Here is an 18797-nt window from a genome sequence, read left to right on the forward strand (position 1 = left end):
GTATTTTCCAACATGGTTATAGAGTAAGTAGTTCACCATTAATTGATGACAGTTCATTGTAACCTACAGGAAGCATCATATGATGCAAAGGGCATTATTTCTACTGTCCGGACTTGTTTTAGCAACCCTGTATCCATGCAAAATACAAACAAATAAAACTACATTGTTTATAGCGTTATATTATATACTTTTTTTGTGAAATATGGGTTAGAGGCCCAATACGCCTACCAGTGTGGGCGTAGTAGCAATAATGACGTGTGACATTAAACCAACAATATGATTAAATGTAGGTAATGGTTGGTTGTGCTGATCTGTGAATGCAGAATAACACTTGTTTGTTAAAGTGAATGCAGAATAACACCTGTTTGCTGTTTGAAAAGAATGTACTGCGCGGTAAACACGGGGATTTCCCTGTATTTTGGGAAACTCCCATCTGTTAATTTACATACATATACCATAGATATCTAAACATATGTTTAGATATCTATGCATATACTATACTAGGACCGCTAGGTGGTAGGAAGTATGTTAACTTCCTCTTATCGTTATTTCACTCACTCAGCGAAATATAAAGCAGAAGTTCAAAGCAAATTGGCAGTTCTAGTTTCTTCAGGTTAAATGTAACTGTAAATTTCCATATACTATATTTTAAAGAGATTATTTTGTTTAACATTTATGTATATAGTAATGTGGATAACTTTATTACATATAAGTGTGTTTAGACTATAAAAAACCTATAATTTTTATTGAAATTAATTTATTATTAGCATAACCATGGACAATGACACTCTTACAGTTAAGTTTTACAATCAATGTGATGCTGATTTTTGGAATGCAATACCTGGAGATCAGGTAATAAAGAAATAAGACCTACTATTTAAATTTTACCAAATTTTAATGCTTCTTATTAAACCAAAAAAAGTAATGTACTTATGTGTCAAGGAGTTGGATAATTTTAATAGCACAACACAATATATAGATGAAAACCAGTAGGCTATAATGTGTGGGTGTTTAGTCAGTATGTGTGGGCGAATGTAGCGAAATAAGAAAGCCTTATATATTAGGAGGGGTAAGTTGGGACACCTTTAGCACATAATAACCAAATATCCTGATCGTGATAATTCTTTGAATATTCTTTGTTTACCACCGAATGGGACGAGAAAGTAAAATGAAAAGCGTCTCATCTTCCCCACCCTACTATATGTCAGACTTTTTTTCATTACCCAACACCCAGACTGTTTTACATACCACCGTTGTGACTCGGAACTGACTAAGTTTGCTTCTGAACTTCATGTGATATAGCAATACAGGGAAAGACCCCCTTACGAGTTAAACCATATGTGCAACTTTGTAAATAAATGTTTGTCTTTATGGTTTACAAATTGAACAACCCATTAGTGTACTTGTATAAGCACGAGAATCATGTCCTTGGGCAGAACATTCATGACAATTGCCTTAAACCAGTGGTCACTAATTTGTCAGAATTATCAGCCATACAATATAAATAAATATACAAATAAAATTTATTATTTCATTCAAAAGATATGCTTTAGGCAAAAAGACATAACGAATATTTTTACAGAGATACAAGTGTTGGGGTGACATTTGCACAACATTGTCGCGACAATGCTTAGTAAATGAAAAAACAAAAACGCTCATATATGGGTTGTTAAGTGGAGATACTTCTAGGCCTCTGGGTTGTGGTTAGTACTACTTTACTAACAAGATTCTAGAATTTTTAATTTCCAAGAAATACTATATTCCACACTTACTAGAATTAACAATTAACTTATACCATTTAAACATTTAAAGATCATTAGCACTTGTTAACTTTTTTTGACATTTTGTATCATGTATTTGCAACTATTGTTTATTTCAGATCAGGATGTCAGGGAAAGATCAGAGGACAGGAAAAGAAAAAAGATTAGTGAAAGATCTTTCATGCTTTTAACAGCAAGGTTTGGTTCAACTCAACCACGTAAAGATTCATGTTACCTTGTACAACAGGTTATTCAACTTTTACATTTTCTATTTTGAAATTTAAACTATTTTGTGTATTGTTTTTTTTAGGTTCAAAATTTAAGCAATTCCATTGTGAACTATGATGGAGAAACTCTTAGGTTGGTGGAACCTGGGTTTTATTATGTATTATATGCAAATGCTGTTGTTATGTGGCTCAGTTTACATTGTTTTCCGATAGTTGGTTTGGTGGAGAAATGACAATGGATGAAGCAGAAAAACGACTTGAATTCAAACAAGATGGAACATACCTTGTTCGGTTTAGTGAAGGTTATGCTGCTCAAGGTTGGTTTCAACATTAATTTTGATAAAGAATCAAACTTGTATTTGCTATGCATCTGCACAAACATCATGACGAAGAATAAAACTTGTACAGATAAAATGGGCACCACACTACGTGCCTGTGAAAACCAGCTTATGAGTGATATAAGCTTACTGCCTGTGTCCAGTTTCTAAAAATCTTTCCATGAAGCTTACAGAGAAAATCCCCCTCTGTTCAGTAACTTCACAGGTGTTACACAACAGATAAATTATGTACCATCTTTTGTACTGCTATTTGTTTACTGACCCTTTTCCTTTTAGGTGGTTTCGCATTCTCAGTTAAAGGGGTAGTTAAAAAGAAGCCTGCTGAAGGATCACCATCCCACAGCATTTACCATTACAGAATTTTGGTAAAACATATATTTAAATATATAAATAACAAACAATACAATAAAATTAAGTGAAAAAGTATGAAAACTTATACCAAGCACAAATCAAATTATGTTACTGTTTACCCCCCCAGTATTCATTTTGTATATGATTGCTTTTATCTTAATGCTGTATAACTTTTGAATTAAATGTTTCTCTTCGAAAGGGTCATCCTGAGACTGCAAGTAGTAGTAATAAATACGATGCTCAACTGAGACTTGATGTGGGTGGGGAAGAGCACGAACTAACATATCCGAATATAGTTGATTTTGTTAAAAATCGAATTCATGGCCATACATTTGATGGTATTCAGGCAGAGTATGTTTGCCGTAACCTGAAGTTCAATGATATATTGGGTGGTAGATAATAAGATTTTATTATTTCTTTATTTCTCTTTTTATTCTTTAAACAAGCCTTAAGTTTTCAAGTTTAGTAATTTTCATATTAGTTTCTTAGAACCTTTTACATGACTTTATTTGTGATTATTCATGAAGCCACGTGTTACTTCCCTTAATGTGATTTAAAGGTTTACCATTTTTACATGACTTTATATGTGATTATTCATGCAATAACATGTTACTTTCTTTAATGTGATTTTATTCTGTTTACCCAAAAAAACTTTGCAGCTGTGCAGACATCTAGGTTTAACCACATTCCAAATACCGATATTCTAGTGCAAAAACAATTAAAGTTACTTTTTATCTTAAATATTTAAGGTTTTCTCTTTGTTTATTACTTTTGCATTGAATCACAGTTATTTGTTTGCGCAGCTTTATCAAGAAACTGTTAAAAGTATATTACACTTACCAGCTTTATATTGGTTTTATTAGCTGAGTGTATCTATACAATGACAATGTGTTTATAAAGTAGTATCTTCCACACGTTTAAATGCACACAATCATTGCCTTTATATTCATTTCAGATGGATTACATTTTTTTCGTTTCGGTTAAGTAGTGGTTAATGAGTTTTATTTAAATTTATTATACTGTTTCCAAACTCAAGCTAATCTAAGCAACATAAATATGGCGGGTCCTGATGATGAAAAGCAACCTGTAGAGTTCTGTTATGATTGCGACAAACAGTTCTGGGAAAATGTTGAACCAATTGATAAAAAGGTAGTTGTTATTCCTAATACCAACTCCAACAGATGTATCCAATATATACCTTACCATCATTTTATTTACATTTGCTAATATTTTATTAAATTTAAAAAAACAATATCTGGAAGTTGAATTCATAAATATGTATTCTAGGATGAAAAACCCTTAAACAGCATACTTCTAAAGTTTTCAAATGATTTTGGAATGAATGAAAAAGGAAAAGAAGCAAAGACAATTTCTAGACTGTTGAAACCAGAACGAGGAGGTGCAGATAAATTTGTATGTATCTGTTGTGATTTAAATAAATATACATTGTGTATCTTTTAAAGATGGTAATGAAGACCCCGAAGACCTTGTATCAAGAAAATCTTTCTTAAGCTTAACAACAAGATTCAGTTCCACTAAATCTCTCAATGGTTCTTGTTATTTATTGCAGCAAGTAAGTTTTATATTATGTTTTGTTACACTGTGCCATATTTGCTATTTTTTAAAGGCACACAACGGTGTTAGTATAGACCCCAGAACCTTATCCTCTATAGTTAAGAGGCCAGTTCAACAACTGTGGATTTTTTATGCGTAATTTTATTTCTTAGATTGGACAACTGGTGGAGAATTCCATACGTAGAGTTGAGGGAAAAAAATACAGGTAAACTAAATATACAGGTGAAAAAAAAATACAGGTCTTTTTGTTTAAAAGCTTTTTGGACTAATTGGCAAAATAAACACTTAAGTTGGTTTGCTGGTGAAATGGAGAAGGAGGAAGCTGAAAGAAGGCTTGGTTCATCTGTTTGCGATCCAGGAACCTATCTTATTCGGTTTAGTGATAAGGAAGCATCCAAAGGTATAACATTCTAAAAAGTAAACAATGTGCATTACAAAAGTATGATTTTATATTCCAAAACTGGATTCATTTTTATCATTCTAAAAGTTTTTCATGATATAGAGTTTTATTGTGAACATCTTTCATCATCTACAGTGAGGTAAAGTATGTAGAGAAAGAGCAATTTTAAAATTCTATTGAATGACTTTAATTTATTGAATTATAAACTTTAAAATATATTTTAAGGGGGATTTGTTTTTTCAATCAAAGTAACTGAAACAACAATCAGACATTACATGATTGAGGTAAAATTAATTCAATTTTGTTTTAAATTTGTTAACTTGGCTTGCATATTCATTAAACAATGTTGTTTAAGAAATATAGTGTTGTAATATTGTTATTTTAACTTGATTTTTATAAATTAGCAAATTTATTCCATCGACTATACTGTATTTTAATGTTTTTTTTGATTGGAGAAATTACCCTGAATTGATTTATTGTACTTATACAATATATAAACAATCTCAGTAACTTAGGTATTTTTGTAAATTCTTGATTCAATGAGCATTCTAAAAAGTGTTTTTCAATTTTATGTTTGTTTTTGTAAAAAAAATAAGATCATATGTTTTAAATTGTTTTGTTAGGGTAAACCAGATACCGCATGTAATGGAAATGAATACGATGCTAAGTTAGTTTTGTTGCCAGTACAAGAAGGGAAAGAAAATGAAACCTTTCCAAACCTTGTTACACTTGTTGAAGATAGAATTCGCATGCATGCATTTGATGGTGTAAAAGCAAAATATGTTTGTCGTGATCTTCAATTTAATGCTGTGTTTAAGGGTTATAAGAAAACAACATAATAACAAAATTAAAAAGAAAGTGGACGTTCCGAAATAAAATTGTGCAACCAATTTAGAATGCAAAAATTCTTCTTCTTGTTAAAGTCCATCTATTATTGTTGTTGCTTTTAAACATTTCCTAAATTGTAAATATGCTATTTTTCATTTACACCTTCAGTTTGTGTTATATATATTACCATTTGTTTATTGCGCAGTAGTCCGTGTGAACAATTTTTTTTTTTTGTAAAATGAGCTTACCTGTCCATTTTCTTGCTTCTTGGTTAATTTCATTCCCTATTTTATTACTTAACCGTGTTTGTGTATTTTAAACCCAATATTATAAACATATATATTGCTTAAATTTGTTGTAGTTTATCAAAACGTGAACAATTTTGTAAATTCGTGTGTTTTTCCAAAATGTGATCATTTGAATATTTTTAATAACAGCTTTTTTATAACATTGGTGTCTGATTATTAACTTGTACTTTTATAATTACAGAGGTATGTGAGGGATTTAATGTTAAGGTAAATGTGATATTTGTAACATTCCTGTGCTGGGTATTTGTGAAAGAAGAATTTTAAACCAAGTCAAAATTTAAAGATGAATGAGAAGAAGATTCTGTTATTATCAAAATTATCGAACCAAGTTTGTTTATAATGAACACAGGTTGAATTGCTCATACACTAACATAAGATACATTATAATCATATTGCAAAACTAGTAACATAACAAGTAACAACTAGTTTTCCGTACTTAGTATCTCTCAAGCGGGCATGAGATGTGTAAAATAAAACACCTGTGTTATACCTTCAGTTACCCTACCACATGATTATAGGTAATTGATTTATTTTTGTAGTTATACTAGTTCATTTTTATATTAGTTCAGGGAGTAGGTTAATATATACTTGACATCTGCTTTACCACATAATTTAACCTTGCATTCTTATCACAGTATATTTGCTGAATCAGTTCCAGAAACAATGTGTTTGAGTATTTATTTACTTTTTACCTTTATTTTCTTGTAAATCTAAATAAATAAGATTTTTAACTGAACATATAAACCATGAATAACAATGTCATTGCTGTTCTGGGTAAGTTTGACATGGGAGATTTGGAAGCTGTTTTCTGTGATTTCCAAGAAAAATGGAGTGAGGACTTTCCAGAGACCAAGCCAGGATTTTTTCTGACTTACTTTCACGGCGATGTTCAATCTAATTTACTCATCAAACATTTCAACTGCGATGTTCATATTCTAAAATACTGGTGCCAGTCTAATGAATGTAATGATGAATCATTGGTTCATTCAATCTATTCTTTAAAAGCAGCTATTGACAAGCCAAAGTGTTCATCAGGTATGCTGCTGGTACCACCCAATCTGTTCGATCAATGTAGGGATATTGCTTATGTGCTTTTCACACCAATCTATCAGATAAAAGTAAAGTCTTGTTCTTATCTTGAATGGGATATTGTCCAACTGGGGACAGAAACCAATATTCAAGACCATATTGTAAACTATCTCTCCCAGCTAAAAACTTCAGATGAAATAAAGTTTTTACAATCAAGTTTGGTCCCATCACAGTTTTATCATGGATATTCACTCCGGTATGGAGGGTTGTCAACTTTTTCTGACCATGCTTCACTCAATATGTGTTTTTCTTCACGTAAGAAAGACTGTGAGGAAGTGGTTAACGAAAATCGGATCCGACTGGCAAAAGCTGGTAAATTTAGTTCATCTGAATTTTATGTAGCAAAAGCAGTTCATGGCCGGGATGTTTGGGTGTATGAAAAACAGCAACCTGATTCATATGACGGTATTGTTACCAATACGCCAGGTGTAACCGTGGCAGCACCAGGTGCAGATTGCAACATGTTATTATTTGCAGATCCTGTTACTAAATCATGGGGTGCAGCCCATGCAGGGTGGAAAGGCTTATTAGCAGGTATCATTCAAGCAATGGTACAAGCCATGATAAAGGAGTATGGAACGAAACCCAAAGATTTGTTAGTTACAGTTGGTCCTTCACTTGGTGTGTGTTGCTGTGAATTTGGCATTGAAGGTTCAAATCAGTTTCTATCTATCGACAAAGCTTGTGTTGTGTGGAAAGAAAATCACCCAAAGCCCTTTCTTAATTTAAGGTTGGCTGCTTCTATCTTGCTAGTTAAAGAAGGTATTTTAAAATCTAATATAGATGATGGAACATCTGATGGATCTGCTCTTGCTACTTGCACGAAATGTGATCCTGATCGAAAGTTGTTTTCGTTTCGTCGTGATGGACCTCAGTTTGGAAATCAAGTTGGGTTTATTGGAATGAAATAGAGCCAACGTTATAAATGCAGCTTAGTTTGTACTTTGTTGAAACAATAGGCTATTGTATTTGTTTAATAATCCACTGATGCTATGTTGACAGTACATTTATATATCATTATACATGCATTTTAATTTGATTTTAAAGCTTTTATGTTTTTATTCACTTTGAATTTTGGATCAGTTTACACAGTTAGATGTGAATAAAATGTAATTATTAATAATTATTATTGTATCTCGTTTTACAAATATATTTCCATTGTTTGTTGTTAATATTATTCTTTTTATATATTATTTTGTTATAATGCTATTTATACTTTTAAGTTTAAGTTTACAATAATACGGTTTCAGGTTTGCTGTTTATAAGTTCTGTGTTTGTGTCATTCATATTTGTAGTTGTCATTTTATGTTTAATTGCTTTTAGTTGCTTAAAATATATGTTTTATATAATGTAACTTTTCATGTTTAGATTTACTAATTTGACATTCATAGAATTTATATGCATTTTAAACTCCTGTAAATAAGCACGAAAGTCAAAAATGCTGGAACCACTGCAAAGATCATCAACTGATATCTTAAATATGTTAAGAGAAGAAACTGAATCAATAAGGAGTGAACAGGGTGAATCTGTTCGATTTCATGCATTAAACAACATATGTGATAAAATGGAAAGCTTTCGGAGAGATCTGGAAAACCTTATCAATGCTGGTAAAATTAGAATTTTAATTCTATTTTGCTTTACTTTTCAATAGCTAAGGTAGTTATAATATCACTGCTATATCATTGTTCAGAAAAGTCTGAAATTCTTCCTGAAGAAGTTGGCCTTGGCTCTAAAAAGAATGTTAAATTGGGTGGAGGAAGCTTTGGGGTAGTTTATAAATCAAACTATAAAGGAACATCTGTGGCTGTAAAGGTTATGAATGATACCAAGGATGAAAACAACAGAGACAAAGAACTTAACTACTTAAAGTAAGTGTATTTACATGTAAAAGTATAGTAAATTTAATTTCTACTAGCAGAGTAAAAAAATCTTACATTTTGTTTTATTCAAAATTATTCTAATTTTTGCAGGGTCCTCAGACATGATAACATCATTGGGTTTCGTGGTTGTGGAATGTATCAATCCAAACGCTTCATTGTGTTGGAATATATTAAGGTACATATGTAATGAATAATGGTACGTCAATGAATGCAAATATTTATCTACTCCTTTATGTGGCATTTATACACGCCATTTACCAGTTATCAAGTATGCGGCTTTGGGGTTGTTTGTATTTTTTTATGAATGAATGAATGAATGTAACTTACTTTATCCTTGCGTGGCCGGAAAACGACAGTCCTTATCACACGGGTTTAACACCTCCTGTCAGCTTACGAGTTACCATGTATGTTACTTTGTGGGTAATTATTATTTTTTTTTATGTATGGCTGACAATTTAGACAACCCATTAGTGACCACTGGGTTGGAGCAATTGCCGTTAAGTGTCTTGCCCAAGGACACATACGCCCACAATGGTATAATTTTTTGTATGGTCTAAATGGGTGCCGTAGCACAGTTGGTAAGCGCCTGCCTCCAACCCAGAGGTAATGGGTTCAAGGTTCTTCACTCCTACCATTGTGGGCATATGTGTCTTTGGGCAAGACAAGCACTTGCTAGCAATTACTCAAACCCAGTGATGATTAATAGGTTTTCCTAATTATCCGCCACACATAAAAAAACAAAAAAAAAACAAAGAAACAATCACCCACAAAGTAAAATACTTTGTAACTCGTAGGCTGGCATGAGGTGTATGAAACAGAACACTTATTCAACCCATTAGTAACTGGATTGAAGAATTTTCCTTCTTTAGTGGTAGCATCCTCAAATGTTAACGTCTATAAGTTGGTTACCGGAAGAAAACTTTAATTAAAGAATTAAGGTATTGATTTAAACTCTTTTACAGGAAAACTTGTATCTGTTTACAAAGAATTATTCATCAGATGATGGAGAAGGGTTGTCTGCATTCATGGCATGGGGAATCAGCAAACAACTTGCCAATGTAATGAACTACCTTCATTCGCGCCCAATGACTCATGGAGATCTCAAACCAGACAATATTTTGGTACTAAACAAGTTTTCTTTAAATAATATAAAATATATTGAGTAAGAATTTTAGATATTTCAAACTTAGATATTAACTTCCAAAAAATAATTAACATAAAGTAATCAGTAAGAAGTGTTGTATATCTTAGCATTGTTAAAGTATGACCAATATATTTATGTTAAAGCAACAATTAAAATATTGGTACACCACAAACAACTATCAATAATTGTTACTTTAGGTTGATCGATCTACTGTAAACCCAAGAATAAAACTTTGTGATTTTGGTCTTGCTTGTCGCAAAGATGAATACACCGCAGACAAATCGGTATTTTAGATTGTTTTTAATTTAAATTGTTGCAGTCAAGGTACCAAGATTAACAAAACGAAGAAGTTGAATTATTAAAACCTTTATCACTTTATTTACATGAAAAGTTGTTATTACAAACCAAGTAACAATATTTACAATCATTCACCCAGTTCGTGTTGGAGTTTAACTGTAGCAATTGCAGTAATTATTCTTGTATTTGGTTTAGGAGGGTCATGTCAGATACAAAAAGAAAGGTGTTGCAGAAAACTTTGATGGATTGCTTGAGCAAGATGTCTTTTGTTTTGGACTGATTGTTCTTTTTGTCAGAACTGGTAAAAGGCCTTGGAACAAAGTCAACACTTCTGATTTAACAAGTACAAAACAATGTTATTAGTTTTAAAGAATTCACTTATTTTGGCCAACTTTTACATAATGCTCTTTAGTGACACAAGTGTTTGTAACAAAGTAACAAAAATGCAAACAGCTATTTGAAAACAATCCATTACTTTTTAGTCCATAGAAAAATCTTCTTCCAGCATTTGGATTGTGTTGTCATCAGTCTAACTGTTGCTTTCAATAAGTTTTTATAAAATATTACAAAGTTGTTTTGTGGTTAATTTAGAATGCAAGTTTGCATTTTTGTCTCTAAAGAGTCATGCATATTTATCATACATTTATAAATTAGTATAAAATTATATTAGTTAAAAACAAAATTTATTTTTTAGGTCAGAGGAAACAAGATGGTTTAGAAGTAAAAGTAAAACAAGACAAGATTATCATTGGGGATGAGGAAGTTTCAAAAAGTGTTGGGGGAGAATTGGAAGAGATAATCTCCGTCAGTTGTAAAAACGGAACAAGCTTTGAAACAATCGTTACAAAATATTTCTCCAAAGAAAATCCTTTCAAAATGAAGGAAATCAAGGGAGAATTTTTTTCCTGTGGCTTTCTCACTCAAACAAACATATTTGTTGCAGATTCTGTTGTAGCAGAAGTAAGTTTATGCAAATTATAATGTAAAGTAAACTGTCTACTTTTTCCTAGATTTGGTAAATTATAATCTGAACAAGTAAAATATTTTTATAAGGAACATGAAAATGAAGTGAAGTTTCCAACATACCAACCTGTTGACCTGGAATGTGTTGTAGATGTAACATTCGATCCGAAAGATAATGTGTAGGTTATGTCAACTTAGTTTGTTTATTTTTTTGAAGCAGTTTTATCTCTTATTCAAAAACTGTTTTTAAAATTCATTGTGTGATTAGATTTTAACAGCAGTGCATTACTTAATTAAATTGTAGAATGAACGACGTATCCGGGTTAAGAGATGAAAAACTGGAAAACACGTATCTGGAAAATATACAAAAGTATAAGAAACAAGCTCAAGCAAAAATCATTGACAACAACAAAACAATTGCTCTGCGGTCAATCACACCAAGTCGTCCTGGTGATGATGAAAAACAGAGAATGGATTTGAGGTAATAGGTCTCTTGTCGCTTGCCTTGTTAGGAAATCGGCAAGCCTCATAATTCACTGAGATCTATATAATGGCACCTTAGGTGTTGGGGTGATAGGCCACTCATGCCTCCCAACATCTTAGGGGCAGTACCCATTGGAGAATAGAACATTCCGTTTAAACAATGTTTAAGGTAATAGAATTATTGGTATATTCAGTAAACATTGATTTTTTACCAGCAACATAATTTTCTTTATTAAATTTGTTACCTTTTACCAGATTTGTTGAATCAAATTATGTTCACCACCGGGCAATGCGTGACATTTGGCGCGATTTTGATGAGGAAAAGAAAAACAAGATCGTTTCCAGGAAGAGTGATGTTCATCCACATTATAGCACGTCTTTTGGTCTGCATGTTGCAGTGCTCACATGTGAAGATGATGGAACAAGAAAATTTGTTTTTTCTCAAAGATCACAGAAAAAAGGTAAATTGATATTAAGATTTCTTTTCTTCTTTGTAATATAAATCATTTCAAGTGTTTACATATTAAGTGTGTACTAAGTGTTCAAGTGTTTACATATTTAAGTATTGTTTTAATATTGTACATACATATGCACAAAGGTATGGCAAGTCCAGGTGATTACACTTGTGGTGCAGTTGAAAGTTGCTCAGTTGTGGATTATATTCAAAAGACAGACGGAACTGCAACTGTTTCGCTTATCAACACAGCAGCTCGTGGACTTTCTGAAGTAAGTTACCAGTAGTCGTTAACATAATTATATCATTTGTTTTGTCGACAATACATAATGAGTATGTTATAAAACCTTTTTTAATATTTTTCTTCAGTTGACACATTAGTTGTATCCATAACTTCTTCTGAGGTTTTACAAAGTAAGTTCACACTAATGTTTAAAACATTTTTCAGGAGTTGGGTCTTCACCTGCAGGGAGAGGATATAAAAGCTATATGCCTTAATACAATATACCTGAAGTTTGATAACCATGAATGGGGAATGTGTGGATTTGTTGATCTTACTGATAAAAGGGTTAGAATTTTTATTTTTTTGACTTGCAATACTATTTATTTTAATCTGTTTATGTTTTTAAATATTTACTTTCTTCGTATTTGTAAGTGGTAAATAAAACAAAATTCGTATTTATCTTATTATGTTTACACACATGTTAACAGCCGTTTATTTAGATATCTCAGAATAATCGGTTAAACTTCAAAACACTGAATGGGGCATTCACAGCTGGGCCTAAGGATAAGTTTGAGCATGCACTGATCGTTGGTGTGGATTTTAAGTTGGAGACAATGGTAGCGTGGCTGCGTAAAGAGCATCTTAAGCTCGCAAGTTCAACCAAAATTGCGGCGGTAAAGGTCCTGGAGAGCTTCTTTGGAACTTCAGAAGTTATGAAAATTTTCGAAAAATATAATAAATCAGACAAGTGATATAAAATGTGAAGATGTGTAATTGTGCTCTTTTGATTGCTTTAATTTACATGCGTCGCATATTAAAACCTACAACTGAACCTAGTACTTGGGGTAAGATGGAACACCTTTAGCATTTCATTTCCAAATATCGTGTTTTAAACAATTAACAACGGTCTAGTGGAGCCGTGACGATACGGTTTTTATTATTTTTTGGTTATTTCTTTACTACCTGACGAGAAAATCTTCCCCTACCATGTTTGTGCAAATATTGTATTTAAACTGGTATTGAATTGTCAGCGCTAAACTTTATGTAATTAAATTCTTCTAGTGTAAACAGATAATACATCTGTTTACTTTAAGCAGCCCAAGTTGCAGGAAATAGAGCGGAACGGTTAAGTTAAGCGGGCATATAAAAGCAAAGTGTTATATTACGGTTAAGCTAAGTTGGCAATAGGAATTTGTATATAACGGTTAAGCTAAGTGGGCATAAGAGCAAAGTGTTATATTACAGTTAGGCTAAGTTGGCAATAAGAAGGATTTGTTATATTACTACCTGCAGTGGCGCGTTTGAGAGTTGCTGTTCTGGTTGAACAACTTTATTCTGCCATTAATGATTAAGCACGGCCAAAGACTCCATCGGTGATGTTTGTTTTGAAACCAGCAAACAGTGACCTAGCTAGTCATAGGAAATAAGTGAATTTATCTTAACGGAGTCTAGTTGTAACATGAAGTACCCACAAAGTACCATACTCGGTATTGTTGGTAACGCGTTAGCTGACACGAGCTGTATATAAATACCCGTGACCGGAAAACGATTATCGTTTTCCAGCCACGCGAGGATCAAGTAAATTGCAATTAACCAACATCAAGTAGAGTAGCCTATTACGTCAAAAGTATTTGTTTAAACCGTTGCGGGTATCGCTTGTACATTTCATGCAAAATATAGTAGTGTGGGGGGAGATGGGACATCTTTAGCACATAATATCCAAATTTCCCGATTGTGTTTTAAACAATTAACAACGGTCTATGGAAGTCGTGAGGATACGGTTTGATAATTATTTAAATTTTCTTTGTTTACTACCAAATGCGGCGAGAAATAGAATGATAAGGTGTCCCATCTTCCCCCACCCCACTATATCTTAGAAACGCTTCTTTTATAAGCATAGGCTAAGGTAGAACTTGTTTTAAAATGACGGAGTGTCCTACTGTAACAACCGCATATGGAAAGGTACGGGGAAAAGTACTGAAAAGTCTTGGGATCAGTGGTTCAAAGGAAGTTTATAAATTCGCAGGTGTTCCTTTTGCTAAACCACCTGTTGGGGCATTGAGATTTGAACCTCCACAAAAGTAAATCATGTATGCCACTTTAAAAACACTCTCACGAGCGTCAATATTGAGTTAACGCATATTTATCTACGTATTAGCAAAGTTTTTTAACGTTGGTTCCATAACAGACCCGATTCTTGGGATGGTGTGAAAGAAACTACAAAAAGTGGTCCAATACCAATGCAAGATGCAAGGGCGAATGCAAAGCTTCTACCGTATTTAATGGCGCACGTGGATGCGTTGGAAACTGGGTTTGAAAGGAGTGAAGATTGTCTTTATTTGGATGTCTATACTCCTTCGACATCAGACTCTTCTTCTTTACCGGTAGGATCAAAATACAGACGCCTATAAACTTCCATGTCTATACTTATATGCTGTGCAACATTTATTGGTGGCCAAAGGTTGTTTGAGTAACCATTTACACATTTTGTAAATCATTTACTGCCAAAGGAGAATATACACATGGCATTGCTTTAAACAGACCTGTATTATTGTTTTGCAGGTGATGGTTTGGATATATGGCGGTGGGCTGCAGAACGGGTTTGGAAATATTTACCACGCGCATTGCTTATGCGCATTATACGATGTCGTGGTTGTTGTTCCAACATACCGTGTGAATATTTGTGGGTTTTTGACGCTGGGTGCTGATACTAAATGGCCGGGAAACATCGGGATGCTTGATCAAGTAGCGGCACTTAAGTATGTCAATTTGTATTTGGGTAATGTTCGATGCTATACACCTGAGTTTGCTTATTACCCAAGTATACCACACAGTTGTATTCGATGGTTTATAGAGTGGGGAAAGATGGGACACCTTTTCATTCTATTTTCTCTCCCATATGGTAGTAAACAAAGAACATCCAAAGAACTATAAAACCCTATTCTCACAACTCTTATAGGGTTTATTTAAAACACAATCAGGATATTCGGATACCATGTGCTAAAGGTGTCCCATCTTCCCCCGCCCTACTATAACAATTAAAGAAATTTGTAAAACATTTCGCCGTAGTGGCACCGAGTTTAATGCGCTTGTTTTTTAACCAGAGAACATGTGGTGTAAATTTTAATACTGCTACCAGTGCGGGCATGTGTATCTTTGGGCCCAATGTATAACGACAGTTACTTAGCCATGTAGGCAAATTGAAAAAAACTCGTAAACGGCCGCAGGGTAAACAATACCATGTTATAACTGCTGCAGTTCCTGTGGGCGAAGATAGATAAGTGACAGCATCAACCAGTGCTTTATTAATATTTCGACGAAAAGGTGGACACGCGACAACGTGAAAGGTTTCGGTGGCGACCCCTCGAACGTCACAATATTTGGAGAAAGTGCCGGGGCTTTTTCCGTCGGTCTACATGTTGTATCTCCAATGTCAAAGGGGCTCTTTCATCGCGCCATCTCGCACAGTGGAACTGCTCACTTTCCAGGTTAGCCTTTATGCCTACACATATTAAATTTAGTAGAGTGGGGCAAAACGGGACATAGGGTAAAACGGGACTTGTTAAACCTGTATTTACTGGGACCTATTTTTCGATCGTCACGACTCTCATAGAATGCGTTATATGTTTAAAACACAACCAATTTATTTGATTGTTTTCGATCCACACGGCTCGCTAAAAATGTCCCGTCTTACGCTGTTTGTAGCATTTGCTTAATATTGTTTGCGTCAAATATATACAGTGCTGCTATCACGTAGTTCAAAAGATGCGCTTCAATCGTTGTTGGAATTCTTAAACATAAAAGAAACTAAACCTGAGGTAATCGTTGAGAAGCTGAAGCAAGTTCCGATGCAACAACTGCTTGAAGCGCAGTGGAAAATACAAACAGAGAAGGTATCGACATCTAGTAGGCTGGCGGAAGATGGGACACCTTTTTATTTTATTCTCGCGTTCGATTTAGTCGTAACAAAGAATATCGAAAGAATTATAAAGCCGTATACTCACGACTCCCATAGACTTTTTTTAATTGTTTAAAACACGATCAAGATATTTGTATATTATAGTGCTAACGGTGTCACGTCTTCCCTCGCCCTACTATATAATATAATTAACAAAGACGTGCTGCTTACACTGGTCATGCTCATGTTATATCTTTCTTTATACATGTTAATTTTATACATTTTTATCTTATACAGATAAGCTCATTTTATTTTATACAGGGACTATTTCATATATTTTACTCGTGTGTGGATAATAAGTTCATTACGGATGATCCGCTGAACACATGGAAGGCTAAGGGCACCGCACCAGTTCCTTATATGGTAGGATGCAACAATTCTGAAGGTGATGGGATATTAGTCGCGATTGTAACTGATAACGATGCAACCGAAGAAAAAACGCTTCAATTTATTCAAGACAGTCTGCAAGCTATGGAAACCCCGGTAAGAGGTTTTAGGAAAACTTGTAACAAAAAATAGAATATTAAAATTGATACTCACGACAGGCGTTTATAACATATTCGGAATCATCTTAACTGAAAAAATTAAACACCCCCGGTGCAGTGTGTATCATCACAATTAACCGCCTTCTGAAATCCTGATAATATTAAATGAATATACACTGTGTTTTGGAATCCACAGGCAAATAAGATGGAAGAAGCCGTGTCTATAGTTTTACAAAAATATGCCACCGGTTTGGACAACGATAAGGAAAAATGGATGAAAATGTATGGCGCACTCATGAGGGACTTGTGGTTCATTGTGCCTAGTATAATGCAATGTAACGCACATGCTGGTGAGTGGTGGTGTAAATATTTTTATGTATAGTATATATTAAGGTACATACAGGGTGGGTGGAGATGGGACGCCTGTTCATTCTATTTTCTCGTGCCATTTAGTGGTAAAGGCAATTCAAAGCATTATAAAACCGTATTTCACGACTCCAATAGACCGCTGTTAATTGTTTAAAACACGATCAGGATATTTGGATATTATGTGCTAAAGATGCCCCATCTTCCCCACCCTGCTATATGGATAAAGTTGTTCTAGAAAAGATAAAATTGTATTAATATTAAACTCTTTTCCTGTATGTGGCAAATTGTATAAATTTTGTTTTTATTGGACTTTTGGCTTTAAGTTTATACTTATTTCACACGGAACGGGTATTACAAATCAAAATTTAAAATAAGTTGTCTTCGGCCAAAAATTAATATTATAGATTCTTCTCCCCATTTTTTTACTAATAAGTTTAATCATCGATTCGTTTCCATTACAGCGGCAGGGCGCAAAACATTCCTTTATTACATGACACAACAACCACGCCATAACCATACCAACCAATATGGAGCAGAAATTAAAAACAAGCCGGATCATTGTCAGTGTGACCATGCTGATGACATCCTCTACACATTTGGGTTGCCCCTCTTCTCTAAGGATCAGTTCAAACCGGAAGTCGAGTTCAGCGAGGAAGATAAGACGTTTTCCCTCCACTGGATGGCGTATATAACAAACTTCGCGAAATATGGGTAAGCGACAAAATATGGGCTTAGATTAAAAGGTCGCCTGTTGACATACACGTATGGGTTATATATGGTCTGGCTAATACAGGCCAGGTTCGATTTGTTTGCTATACTTTATAAAAAAAATCCAAACCACAATAAAACCTGCAAATTACTTTAAACTACCTTCCAGTTACCCTACTTTTAAATATTTTCCAGAGACCCAAATAAAGGCCACGACGTTCCTGTCAACTGGCCGACATACGACGAGGCAAACGGGTATTTTCTCGAAGCCTCTAACGAGATCAGGGCGCGAAAAAACTTAAAACCAGACACGTTTGAGTTTTGGACCAAAATCATTCCCGCTTTTATAAAGAAATAATGACAAAAAGTTTGTGTTTTAAAAAAACATCTAATAACATACGTTTTTAATTTTGGTTTTTTCAGAGTTAAATAAAATTACCACATTGTGTTAATAGTTGCAATCATGTTAATAATACATTGTTTATTATTATTGAACAAACGTGTACGCATATCATATTAAAATACTATAATTGACAGTATATAGGATTGCTGAACATTTCTATTTTGCTGTTTTAGTTTCGTTTCCACAAAAGTTGCTTTGGATTTATAATCACAAGCATTGATCGGCTTTGATGTGAATTTTTAGCATTAATCCAGGCTGTATTGCTTGTGCAGAAGGTTGTCCATCAAAATTGATTGATTGACGTTCGTATGACGCCCAATCCAAACCTTAAATAGGGAGTTATAATTTATTTAAAACACGGTGCTAGTCGGTGGAGTTAAAATGGCAGTTAATCGATGCAGGAAGGTAAAATAAAACAATCTCCATCGCCGCGATTGCCCTCCACTCCTATTTCTCGCGGCTACAAGTTAAAAGCTCTCGATGTCGGTAGATTGGTATGCGCCCGTATTAGCAGCTTAAAGGGGAAGATTTTAATGGCAGCACGGATCAAGATT

The 18797-nt window shown here is 33.8% G+C and overlaps 4 protein-coding genes across 6 annotated transcripts; all 4 read left to right on the forward strand.

The window, feature by feature from the left end:
- The first annotated feature begins 507 nt into the window (after positions 1–507).
- On the forward strand, positions 508–5969 carry LOC149739610 (uncharacterized). Of its 3 annotated transcripts, none has more exons than XM_089872944.1 (13): positions 508–613; positions 768–852; positions 1583–1703; positions 1880–2007; positions 2071–2120; positions 2201–2304; positions 2602–2690; positions 3964–4075; positions 4140–4249; positions 4404–4456; positions 4542–4651; positions 4877–4935; positions 5275–5969. In XM_089872944.1, the coding sequence occupies exons 2-13, from the start codon at positions 775–777 to the stop codon at positions 5488–5490; spliced, it is 1230 nt and encodes a 409-aa protein (XP_089729070.1). In that variant the 5' UTR covers positions 508–613; positions 768–774; the 3' UTR covers positions 5491–5969. The 3 variants fall into 3 exon arrangements, with proteins under 3 accessions (XP_089729070.1, XP_089729071.1, XP_089729072.1); XM_089872945.1 differs by having other exon boundaries at positions 602–620; XM_089872946.1 differs by having other exon boundaries at positions 602–852; positions 5336–5969.
- Positions 5964–8245, forward strand: LOC149739611 (purine nucleoside phosphorylase LACC1-like). Its single transcript, XM_089872943.1, has one exon. The coding sequence runs from the start codon at positions 6534–6536 to the stop codon at positions 7785–7787; it is 1254 nt and encodes a 417-aa protein (XP_089729069.1). The 5' UTR covers positions 5964–6533; the 3' UTR covers positions 7788–8245.
- LOC149739612 (uncharacterized) lies at positions 8245–13152 on the forward strand. Its single transcript, XM_089872936.1, has 13 exons — positions 8245–8483; positions 8567–8744; positions 8847–8931; positions 9719–9877; positions 10098–10184; positions 10393–10540; positions 10892–11157; positions 11251–11339; positions 11465–11641; positions 11899–12104; positions 12242–12369; positions 12546–12665; positions 12821–13152. The coding sequence occupies exons 1-13, from the start codon at positions 8315–8317 to the stop codon at positions 13070–13072; spliced, it is 2064 nt and encodes a 687-aa protein (XP_089729062.1). The 5' UTR covers positions 8245–8314; the 3' UTR covers positions 13073–13152.
- Positions 13153–13599: 447 nt separating this feature from the next.
- On the forward strand, positions 13600–18379 carry LOC149739613 (liver carboxylesterase 1F-like). Its single transcript, XM_089872937.1, has 9 exons — positions 13600–14401; positions 14509–14704; positions 14883–15079; positions 15645–15808; positions 16062–16213; positions 16540–16761; positions 16960–17113; positions 17594–17843; positions 18036–18379. The coding sequence occupies exons 1-9, from the start codon at positions 14244–14246 to the stop codon at positions 18196–18198; spliced, it is 1656 nt and encodes a 551-aa protein (XP_089729063.1). The 5' UTR covers positions 13600–14243; the 3' UTR covers positions 18199–18379.
- The last annotated feature ends 418 nt before the right edge of the window (positions 18380–18797 follow it).

The sequence above is a fragment of the Ciona robusta genome, chromosome 2 (assembly GCF_009617815.1).
Source record: "Ciona robusta chromosome 2, ASM961781v2".
Taxonomy (NCBI): domain Eukaryota; kingdom Metazoa; phylum Chordata; class Ascidiacea; order Phlebobranchia; family Cionidae; genus Ciona; species Ciona robusta.

Excerpts from the sequence above, each read along its gene's own strand:
- LOC149739610 (XM_089872944.1), top strand. The coding sequence starts at position 775 with ATGGACAATGACACTCTTACAGTTAAGTTTTACAATCAATGTGATGCT. Across the intron at positions 2,691-3,963 it reads TTTACCATTACAGAATTTTG|GATGAAAAACCCTTAAACAG; the intron begins GTAAAACATATA and ends TATGTATTCTAG. Across the intron at positions 4,076-4,139 it reads GTTGAAACCAGAACGAGGAG|ATGGTAATGAAGACCCCGAA; the intron begins GTGCAGATAAAT and ends TATCTTTTAAAG.
- LOC149739611 (XM_089872943.1), top strand. The coding sequence starts at position 6,534 with ATGAATAACAATGTCATTGCTGTTCTGGGTAAGTTTGACATGGGAGAT.
- LOC149739612 (XM_089872936.1), top strand. The coding sequence starts at position 8,315 with ATGCTGGAACCACTGCAAAGATCATCAACTGATATCTTAAATATGTTA. Across the intron at positions 8,932-9,718 it reads TTGTGTTGGAATATATTAAG|GAAAACTTGTATCTGTTTAC; the intron begins GTACATATGTAA and ends ACTCTTTTACAG. Across the intron at positions 11,158-11,250 it reads CAGATTCTGTTGTAGCAGAA|GAACATGAAAATGAAGTGAA; the intron begins GTAAGTTTATGC and ends TATTTTTATAAG.
- LOC149739613 (XM_089872937.1), top strand. The coding sequence starts at position 14,244 with ATGACGGAGTGTCCTACTGTAACAACCGCATATGGAAAGGTACGGGGA. Across the intron at positions 14,705-14,882 it reads CAGACTCTTCTTCTTTACCG|GTGATGGTTTGGATATATGG; the intron begins GTAGGATCAAAA and ends ATTGTTTTGCAG. Across the intron at positions 16,762-16,959 it reads TGCAAGCTATGGAAACCCCG|GCAAATAAGATGGAAGAAGC; the intron begins GTAAGAGGTTTT and ends TGGAATCCACAG.